Source organism: Sinocyclocheilus grahami, unplaced genomic scaffold (assembly GCF_001515645.1).
Source record: "Sinocyclocheilus grahami isolate Dianchi unplaced genomic scaffold, SAMN03320097.WGS_v1.1 scaffold156.1, whole genome shotgun sequence".
Taxonomy (NCBI): domain Eukaryota; kingdom Metazoa; phylum Chordata; class Actinopteri; order Cypriniformes; family Cyprinidae; genus Sinocyclocheilus; species Sinocyclocheilus grahami.
Window position 1 is genome coordinate 1,129,177 of NW_015505335.1, and position 11,191 is coordinate 1,140,367.

Consider the following 11,191-nt stretch of genomic DNA (forward strand, 5'->3'; position numbering starts at 1 on the left):
TATATATATATATATATAATTTTTTTTTTTTTACTTGTGAATCTGTAGAATGTCTGTGCTGAATTTTCCATTTTCACTCTGTTAATTGTTGTGCATCTGTCTGAACTCAAGGGGGAGCTCTTGGATTCTCATCTGATGTCTTCATTCTGGATGCGGTTGGAGGAGGGGATATGAACCTTGGAGAGCTGGCTGACCTCACTGTTGCCAACGACAATGACCTCACCATTGACGTTAGTATAATAAGCAATCTTTCCTCCTCAACCGAAAGCATTTTTAATCATTAGAGTGACATTTTATCACAATTATTTCTGCAGTTTATAAAATGCTCTATATCTGCATATTTCACACAAAACTGGATTAAAAATGCAATTGAAGTGACTGAAAACATTACATTCAGTTCCCACTATATTCTTAATCTAATATTGTTTCTGTCACAAGTACTTTTTAAAAGTATATAATGAAGTGTAGTTTTTCACAAGGAATAGTATCCTTTGATATGATTAGTTGCAGGACAGTCGAGAAGAGTTCAAAAAAACGTGGAACCCTCGCTTCACGCTACGAAGCCACTTCGACGCCATCCGAGCGTTGACCTTTCACCCCAGCCAGGCCGTGCTGCTGTCTGCCTCTGAGGATGGAACACTCAAACTGTGGAACCTCAATAAGGCAATGCACTCCAAAAAGTAAGAAGCACATCCTAACCCATTGGTCCAAAACAAAGACACACAAACAAGGCTGAGAAGACCCATATTTTACAAGTTTGTGTTCGTGTACGTGTCTCTGGAAGTGTGTTTTAGAAATATAGATCCGTAAAAGATTCTTTTAGCACTGTCTCTCTGCGTTCTAACATGGAAGCCTCTCATTTTTGCCTTCACAGAAATGCAGCGCTGGACGTTGAGCCCATTTATACATTCAGAGCACACAGGTGAGTGGGACAGGTTTATAATTAGACTGAGATCGACTCCCTAAAAATGAAATTGCATGGCCTATGGCTAACACACTCTGCCAAGTGCTCAAGGCTAGATTATGGGGCGAAAGCTGTGTTTTAAAACCTAGTGGGCTTCCAAAGTAGCATCTGAACTGAAAAATGAACTGAAACCAGAGATGAACATTATACTGCTACCATTGGTTATTATCTTATAGTGTAGTTTTTTTTTGTAATTTATCAGTGTTTGTATCAGTAGATATTGTAAGTTTAATTGTACATGCTAATTTTCCCTATATTTACATTTAGATTACCTTTGCTTTTCCTTTGATTTAATGCTTTCTTAGCTAATTTTATAGAAGCCCATTTTCACCATTGAATAACAAACAAATAAGGCAATAGTTACTTTTTATCTCACAATTCTGACTCAAAAATAAACTCAGGATTACGAAATATAAACTCAAAATTGTGAGTTATAAAGCCAGAGTTGTGTTATCTAAACTCATTAGAATTGAGAGATAAAAAGTCAGAATTACCCTTTTTATTTTTTATTCAGTGGCAGAAAGAAGCTTCCACAAATCTTTGAAAACACTAATAACCGGGTCACTTTGTAAACTTTGGCAAATTGCAAAACATCAATTTTTCCATATAGTACATTATAATGTTTAATGCCAAAATGTACTTGTAGCATTCGGTTAGTGTTAGTGTTTTACTATAATTTTTTATTAATTTAGACAAATTAGTTAAATATCTATAATTAATTGATTACATAACAAACACAAAATAGTTACCTGCCATGAAAAAAATATATATGATTGAAAATGATCAGTATCTGCTAAAATAGTAAAATCTGTCCATCTGTAATTGAAACTAATAGAATAAAATAAAAATAATAAACGCATATTCTATTAAACTAAAAAAGGCACACATGGTTTGAAATAGTTATCTTTTAATTAGTTCTTAATACATGCAGTGACACATCTGGAGTGTGGCTGCGATTTCATAAAATGTTGCTCACTAGCAGCTCACTAGGCTTTAGAAAAGTGTGTTTTCCCTTCATCATTAGCTTTGTTTTTTTTGGACATGCACTGTGGCAAAATCATGGTATTCTTTGAAAATCCTTGGATAACAATGCTATTGAAACCAATCAGCCATACAATATATATATCAAAGTTCGAGTGTATTACCAGTACCACTACAGTATTTTTGTTGTGTTTTTTAAAAATATTTTGTGTATGTGTGTGTGTGTGTGTGATTCAGTGGTGCTGTTCTTTCTCTGGCTATGGGGGAGGAAGGAGAATCATGCTTCAGCGGCGGTCTGGATGGCACCGTTCGTGGCTGGAAGATTCCCGACCTTAATGTAGATCCTTACGACAACTATGGCAAGTCAACCTATTGCTGCACTTGCAAGTTACACAGTGTGATTAAAAACAGTGGTTAACACAGTCCTCTAGAGGGCGCTGACTGTAAATGAATTTGGTAGCACAGTGCGAGACATAAATGTTGTGTATAAATGCGTTCAGATCCCGGCGTGGAGAGCAGCGTGTTGTCGGGCCATGAGGATGCGGTGTGGGGTTTGGCCTACTCCTCCAGCCTGAAGCGTTTGGCCTCCTGCTCTGCAGATGGGACTGTACGGATCTGGGACCCCCATAATTCCTCACCGTGTGTGTCTGTTTTCAACAAGGAGAAAGGTGAGGAGAAGACCTTGTGTGCTTGGATTGTTTGTCTTTTCTGTTCGTCCTTCTCACTCATTGCCTGTCTCTTTCAGAACATGGCACTCCCACCTCGGTTGCCTTTGTAAACTCCGACCCATCCCAGGTTGTTGTGGCCTTCGATGGGGGCGAGACTCTGCTTTATGACCTCAACACAGAGCAAAGCATCATGGTCTTGGAGAACCAGGCTAAGGATGGTAAGTGCCAGTTCATATAGGAATAAACATTTACAAATTATGCTCACCAGCAAACAATTTTATTATTATTATATATTTTTTTTAAACTATAAAATAAAATGGTTACTTAAGTACTTTATTAGAATGCCATTTTGGGAAAAGTCATGTAAAAAGGTGTGAAAATTGCTTTAAATAAATTAAATAATATTATTCTTAAAATATGTAATTCTATAAACTATACTTAGAATAATAAGGTTCTATTAATTTACATTAGTTAATGCTTTAACTTATAAAAAAAACTTAAAAGCTATACATTTATTACAGTATTTATTATTTTTTTAAGTTTAGTTAAAAAAAAAATAAAGCTATTTATTGTTATTTCATGTTAACTCAGTTCCATTAAATATTACTGTTAAGTTTTACCTGATACAACTTTTTATTTTAATAATGTATTAGAAAACGTTGAAATTAACTAAGATCAATAAATTAATTCGTATTTTTCTGTATTTTTCACTGTTATTTCATATGAATGAAACCACTGTAGGTAACTAGTCTTAAGAAATGGAACCTTACTGTAAAGTGTTATATCGTATTATTATATTGCCTTGAGAAAGCAAACATTCTGAAATGCTATTTAAACTTAATATGCTTCTTCTTCTTCCCAGATAGCACACATACGTCTGCAATATATATGTTAAAGATCGCTTCATCTGGAAAGCATCTGCTGTGTACAAACATCTGATAGACGTCTTTAAGATGTCAGTTTTACATACATTCTTAATCATAAAAGACATCTTCTAAACATCTATTTGACATCTAATAGGAAACGTCCTATAGACGTATTGCAGATGAGCAAACACTCTAAAAAAATACGTCTTGCTGATGTAAATGCAGACGTCAAATAGAGGCCTCTGTGATGTACATGTGCTATCAGGGTTCTGAGACCCAAATTTCTGACTGTATCTCCTCCTAGGGCTTTAATGCTACAAGCACCAAACTCGGCAGAGACCTGGGCCCTGAAGTGTAGTTTGTTGCTATATCTTTTCAGACTGATCAGACTTGTAGCTTTTATATAATTAATCATCAAAAATAAAAAAATTCCCATATACTTACATTGCCAGAGCAAAAATGTCCCCTCTAGAAGACAATTGCTGTCTGGTAAATCAGAGGGAGCAGCATGATAAGAAATCTTTCAACTCCACTCTCTTACTTTTGTTTTTAATCGATTATATTTCCAAATAAATACATACATTTCATTCACACTCACAAGCTAAACCAACATATTTGATCGTGACCAGGTCAGGACTCAACAATAATGACTGATGGCCAGAGGCCAGTGTGAAAGACGCTCGGGACAGGACAGATGACTGATAAGCTTCTTTATTATAATACAAAATATAAAGTGTCTGTAGAAAAAAATATTACGAAATCAATAACTGGTACTTTTTTTGTGGCGGGGCAGCTGAAGAATGCCGAACACACAAGTGATCTGGCTCTTTTGCCTCAAGGCTGCCCATGTTGGCTTTCACAAGTCAACATCAAAGTTTGTTTACAAACTTTAGCCTCTAGTTATTATTATTATTATTATTATTAAATAATCCTGTGATAAAACCGAACCTAAAACACCCCTAATATATATATATATATATATATATTGAAAAAAATAGTTCCACACAGCATGTTACAAAAGTAAAATGGTTTGTGAATGCTGTTTCATGTTGACTTGATGTCTGTTGTAAAATAATAAAATATTGTGTTTTTCTTTACCACCCCTGCAGGCAGCGAGCTGATTAACTGCGTGGTCAGCCATCCGTCCCAACCGATTTCCATCACAGCCCACGAGAACCGCACCATCCGCTTCCTGGACAATAAGACAGGTGTGTGTATGTTTGTTTGTGTGTGTGTGTGTGTGTGTTGAGAGCTTGTAGTAATAGGCCCGTAATAGCACTGCGTATTTTCCAGCTGTGCACTGTGGGAACTGTAAATACACCAGCAAAGCATTTGACTCTCCTACCGTGCAGTCACAATAGACCTCTCAAAGCAGATAAAAAAGAACCTCCAGTAAAAAAAAAAACTCAATCGTATCGTACCAGACACCAACCTTTACTCACCAGTTTATATAGCAAGAGCACTTGAAGAAAAGCGAATAACATTCTTGGTGTGAAGGATTAGCCAGTGGGAAAAAAAAAAGACATCTGGAACGTGAATCCAGTGGTACATTACCTCCGGCTTTGTTTTCAGGCATATTAGGATGTTTTTCATAGATGTTTTTTTTTTTAATTAGTTTGCAATTCTCTCGTGAATCCCAGTTTTAGAAACCTTGCTTTAAAAGGATGAATTTAGGAACACAAACTTTACACAGCGTTTTCCTATTGGTTGAGCCAGAACTTGGAATATCGGACCATTTAGAAACAATATTATGTATCAAAAATATCCCACATGACCTAATCTTTCCTCCTTCCTCTCGCTGCGGCCACAGGGAAAGTGATCCATTCCATGGTGGCTCACCTGGATGCTGTAACCTGTCTCGCCACAGACCCTAAAGGCGCTTACCTCATCTCCGGCAGTAAGTAAATATACACCAACATGCAGTGTGTGACATCTGTGAGCGAAACAACATGCCAGCTGAAGCCTTCTGAGCACATCCACGTCAACAGACCACATTCTCACTGAAATGTGAAAATCTCTGCAGCTATAATTTGAGAGTTCTGTTTTTTTTTTCAGGTCATGACTGCTCTGTGCGGTTGTGGATGCTGGACAATCGCACGTGTGTGCAGGAGATCACAGCACACAGGAAAAAACACGACGAGGCCATTCATGACGTGGCCTTCCACCCCTCGCAGCCCTTCATCGCCAGCGCAGGGGCCGACGCGCTTGCCAAGATCTTCGTTTGATTTTCTCACTGGTAAATGCATATTCAAACACATTAAAACTGGATTAAGAGTTAGAAGTTAAAGCAGGGTTTCTGTGGGTATTAAAAAAGTTTTAAATTTAGTTATCAAATTTAAGGCCTTAAAAAGTCTTAAATTGTACAAGAAAGACTTAATTATGATTTCAAAAGGTCTTAAATTTGGGGACGGAAAGACCAGAATTGTGATATGACTGAATGTGACGATTACATTTCAAAAGGCTATGATTTCATTAAATAAACATGAGCGCTGCGCGTTCAATGTCCGGTGCTGCGCTGCTTTGTGTACAGCAGTTACCGGAGAAACAGTTATAATTCTACCAAACACTCCACCTACTGTCAGAATGAATGAGCATTTTCTATAAAACTGATGTTTTGTTCAGAGTTCAGACAAATGCAAAAATCGACCCATGTTTTTACCCTGCGAACACGCAGAGCTTTAAATGTGAACTGGTGGATCGATAAGAAGACAATGCATTCGAAAAAAATCTAAACAGAATAGGGGTGTGTGATATGTATGGTCTGCGATAATATCGTAATTGTTGTTTTAACGATGTGCGATTTGATATGATCGAGTATATCGCGAAAAGCAAACAAAACACCTACAGAGTGCACGCATACATTACATGATGAATTCTAGTAGGTTAGACTAGTGCGCGTGAGCATTTATAGTGCGTTCTTTCACTGCATGAATCAGTCTATTAAAATACATTTAGAATTATCACATAATTCAAGATATGGGGCAGAAAATGTATATATTTATATAATTTCATATAGTTAATAACACGAAAAGTGCCGTTTTTTTTCTCCAAAAGTCAGCATGATTACAAATGGGATCTTGTTTATTGAACTGTTGTATAAAATCAATAAGTTAATATTAAGAGACTTACATTTTAGACACCATATTTCCTGTTTTTGCTCTATTTCTCCAACAAAAATCATTCCAAACACAGCCACAGCACTGTTTTGTGTCTCTGAGCAACATGACGGTGTTTCGTTCCTGAATGAATCAACCGTTTAAATGATTCGGTTCAATCGCAATGACTCACTTATTAACAGTGACTTGCTGCCACCTACTGGCAGTTTTAATTTCACATTTAAGGTACCGTTTCATTTTTAAAATAATTTCAAAAATCAGTTTTCAATGTATTATGTTTAAAATATCAAAACATTATTTATGCATTTCATCTGCAGGTTAGAGTATTCCATGTCCCTCAGAGCTGCATTAAACTGTGTGTAAATAATGCAGCTTCTGTGTTTCCTCTGCATTGCAAATATCAATTTTGTTGATACTGATTTAATTTGCTTGGTAACAACCCAAATGCAAGAATTTGACTCAAATGATGATGCACACTTTTAGAAAAAATGGCTTAAAGGTAAAAACTTGATTAATTGGAAATGATTAATTTCTATTACTGCTGGGAACTGACCACACAGAATATGAAGAATATAAAAAAAATGCAGGAGTCAGCTGTCAGCACAATTAGAGATAATGTATCAGCACAATAACACACTCAGCAAAATATTGTCTAGTTATCAATAAAATCCCTGTAAATTATCAAGATATCATTTTTTTGTCAATATTGCACACCCCTAATTTATGCTATTTAATTGATATAATAATTTAATGTTAAAAATTGTTTTAAATTAATATAGTAATTCATACTTTTGACTAATCCATTTTCTTAAAAATGGTTTAAAGGCTGAAATGTAAAGTTTATAATTTTATAAAACTTTTTATTTTCGTGAAAACTTGTATCTGAACTGTAAATTATACTTTTTACAGTAATTTTACAGTTTAATATGGTACAATAGACATTGCCCTACCCCGCTCATATGGTATTGATTTTATTTGTGCAGGTCTTAAAAAGGTCTTAAATTTGAGCTTAAAAATCCTGCAGAAACCCTGTGCTGTGTGCGATTTGGCTGATATAAGCAAAAATATTATATATGATATTCTTTCGTTTTATTTGTTTATTGTGCATATACACCTTTTTAATGAAATGTGATTACAAATTGCAGAAAAAATGATAGTCCTATAGAATAGAACATTCCTCATGTACAGACATTCTTTGTGGTTTACTGCTGTTTATGAAAGTGACGACGTGACATGTGGCCAAGTATGGTGACCCATACTTGGAATTAGTGCATTTAACCCATCCTAAGTGCACACACACAGCAGTGAACACGAACACACACACACACACACACACACACACACACACACACACACACACACGGAACAGTGGGCAGCCATTTATGCTGTGGCGCCCAGGGAGCAGTTGGGGGTTCAGTGCCTTGCTCAAGGGCACCTTAGTCGTGGTATTGAAGGTGGGAGAGAGCGCTGTACATTCACTCCCACCTACAATCCCTGCCGGCACGAGACTCGAACTCACAACCTTTGGGTTACGAGTCCGACTCTCTAATCATTAGGCCACGACTTCCCCGAATTATGCATTAGTGAATTAAGTGACTAAGCAAATCAATGTCGCACTCTTCCCGTCAGTAGTGTGAAAACCCTCTGTTCTTTATATATACAGAAAGTGATCAAAGATCGTTCTCGTTTTAATCATTAGAGCAGCACTATAAGTGGTTGGATTTCTGCATTTTTGCCAAAACTCCCATTATAATCAATGACACAGTTTACACTGCTCAACGAGTCTCTTATTTACATCATTTCACTGTGTTAGTTATTTTGAAAGTATTCATGACACTGCAGAAATCGTGTTGCAATAAGGAGATCATTGCACCTTTTGCTCGGTAGACTCGGTAGTTCAGCTACAGTGCAGCTCTGCAACTTTTAATGCAACTGGAGTAGATCTAAATTAAATGCCATAATCATCACTTTTGACGATTAGTTCATCTTGGCGGCTGTTATAGTAAAAATGCAGTAAAAGTTTTCAAGTTTAACATGTAATGCTCATTTCATATGCAAAGATGTTAGCCAATCATAGCAGTGGGCGTGTCCATTGAATCCTTGTAGCAGACACGCCCCTTCCAATGGGGCGTTCAAATCAGAAAGCTAAATTCAAGGTAGAAAATGATAATTTATAGCTAAATCATGACTGTTTTTGATGAAAATCCATAGTAAGATTAGAAGTGCACATCAGGAATCAATATAATTAAAAAAATGCATTTCATGTCCCCTTTAATTAAAAGAATGGCCCACAATAATCACTTGTTTGTGAATCAGACTACGCTGTTAGTGGTGTATGTGTTTGTTTGCAACCATGAGGACAACTCGCTTCAGATTTAATTCACTCACAATACTCAACATACAGTATCAGCTTTTTACATGTCTCTGGAGATTCGGCCGTGAAAAAGTTGTCCCTATGGTCTGATTCAGTTCTTTATGTCTGACGCAAGTCAGCAAAAAGGCTGAAATCGCTTGCAGCTCCTTGTTAGTAGTCGTTGTAGGTGTGCATGCATATGTATGTTCACATGTGATGCCTGCAGCCTTGAGCTAATTGTTGCTTTTTTTTCTTCTCAGGGGATCCACCTTCACTACTGGGCCACAAGAATGAAACGCCGAGTATCTGCACACACACACACACACACACATGCTCACTAAATGTGAGGAACGATGTTCTACACATCACTGCCTGTGTTAAAGGCACTCGACTCGATAACCTATCATTTTTTTATGCCTCACACGTTGTGATACAAACTCTACTGCTTTCAATACTAATGAGTTTGCTGCTCATGTCCCGATTTCAGTTTTAGACTACACTACTAATAATCTGCACAGTGTGTTGCGAGGGATGTCCAATCTGTTGACGGATGGACCCATGCAAACACACACACCTTAACACAACTCACACCCTGGATTTTAATTTCATGCTCGGTTTAGGTTGAGGATTTGAAGGCTCTCGGTAAACAAGACATTACCCAAGCCTGCACATTTTCTCGATGTAAATTGCATTAGTGCTAATCTGTGAATTAATGTCCTCGCGTAACTGTTGCCTAGTAACGTGAGGCGATCGATGCATTTCATTCCAAAGACTGCTTTAGATGAGTTTTTTTGGTTGCGTTTTAGCTGCAAGTACAACACAGCTTTACCTTTAGCCTCACAGCTAAGAGCCTTAGTGTTTCAGCCTTTCGTAATCAGTTCCACACATCTCATTCTTATGACGAGTACACTTTGAACTAAAACCGTGCGTTTGTGACGGTGCTAGCACAAGCACCGTATCCAATCAGGTGGCGTTATCCGTAATAGTCAGGTGACTGTTTAGTAGTGTATTTATTGTAGTGTTCGGTATCAGTTGGAAGACTTTTTGGGAAGATCTGCAGTTGGATGCGTAACTGATTTCTGTATTTAAGCAGGATGCGCTGTAAATAGCACACTTGACTCACAACCTTGGTGCTAAGATCTCCTCTGAATCAGGGACCTGTTCACGACGAGGGTCGTAAAGTATCAAATCTCGGTTGATGCCTGCCATTCCTCGGAGTCATCACGTACGGTTCTTTGGCATTTCAGAAATACAGCCCATGCTTCGGGAATTTCAGAGTGCTTCTGGTGTGCCGAAGTGGCTTTTAAGGTTTTTGTCAGGGTATTTTTAAGACGGTAAACTCGATATCCATTAAAAAAATTGAAACCAACTACAAGTTCCAGTGTTTTAGTACAGCTGTATTGTCAATTTCTGAGTTTTTGGACATCTGTGATCTCGACCCAAGTCATTTTTCCTGAAAAGTGGAGAACGAAGCAAAGCTCGAAAGGGCATTTTAAGCGATGAGAAACTAGTACCCCCCCAGTTTTCAGTTGACTTACCAAAAGTCAAAGCCCAGTGGTGGAACTTGGACAAATTCAAAAAGTCCTCTTAATGGGTTTTGTGCCATCAGTCAAGGCAAGACACAGGGTGTTTCAGAGTAAAGCTCATATGGGCTCTTTGAGTGAAAATAAAAGTGGGGCACCTTGCTTTTTATTGGCTAAGCAAGCAATCAAGATGCAACTCTGAAACTGATGAAGAATCAAACCTGAATCTGATCTTCAGGTTTCTTAGTTGGAGGGAGCCTGGTCTTGAGGTCTGGATATCAAAGGTCACATCTTGTATTAGCCAGTTTCCGTTTTGCTGGGTTTATTTTTTATGCTTTACTGGTTTTCCGTGGTCTTAGACAAGTGGCCGGAAGGCAAGTCAGAAGCAACAAAAAGACTGATGGGCCATAAAGAGCGCTCTTGCATAATGGAGCCATGTCAGTTCTTAACCAGACTTCCTCTATCCAGATTCACGCCATCCAACCAACTCAGAAAACAAGGTTTCCTACTTGGGGGTGTGATTTTTGGCAAGGAAAACCTCTTGGAGTGATTTTATTAATGGACAAGGTTATGTCTTGTCACTTGTTCAATATCGAGACCACGGATTCATTTTGGGCTATTCGCCCAGTCAGTGAATGTCACATAACCACAGACTTGCGTTTAGTGGAATCCATAATACTTTGCTGCTTACCTCTTTACCTAGTAACTTCACACCGCACA

The 11,191-nt window shown here is 37.6% G+C and overlaps 1 protein-coding gene across 2 annotated transcripts in view; it reads left to right on the forward strand.

Annotated features, from left to right (window-relative positions):
* LOC107592661 (striatin-4-like) overlaps positions 1-10,962 on the forward strand; it is a 27,147-nt gene extending 16,185 nt beyond the window's left edge. For both annotated transcript variants that reach the window (XM_016282200.1, XM_016282201.1), the window contains 10 exons: positions 112-230; positions 505-680; positions 875-922; positions 2,183-2,304; positions 2,446-2,613; positions 2,691-2,831; positions 4,589-4,687; positions 5,290-5,376; positions 5,535-5,715; positions 9,209-10,962. In XM_016282200.1, the coding sequence (XP_016137686.1) occupies positions 112-230; positions 505-680; positions 875-922; positions 2,183-2,304; positions 2,446-2,613; positions 2,691-2,831; positions 4,589-4,687; positions 5,290-5,376; positions 5,535-5,704 (1,130 nt within the window). In that variant the 3' untranslated portion in view covers positions 5,705-5,715; positions 9,209-10,962. The remainder of the gene's footprint in view (positions 1-111; positions 231-504; positions 681-874; positions 923-2,182; positions 2,305-2,445; positions 2,614-2,690; positions 2,832-4,588; positions 4,688-5,289; positions 5,377-5,534; positions 5,716-9,208) is intronic.
* Positions 10,963-11,191: the final 229 nt, after the last annotated feature.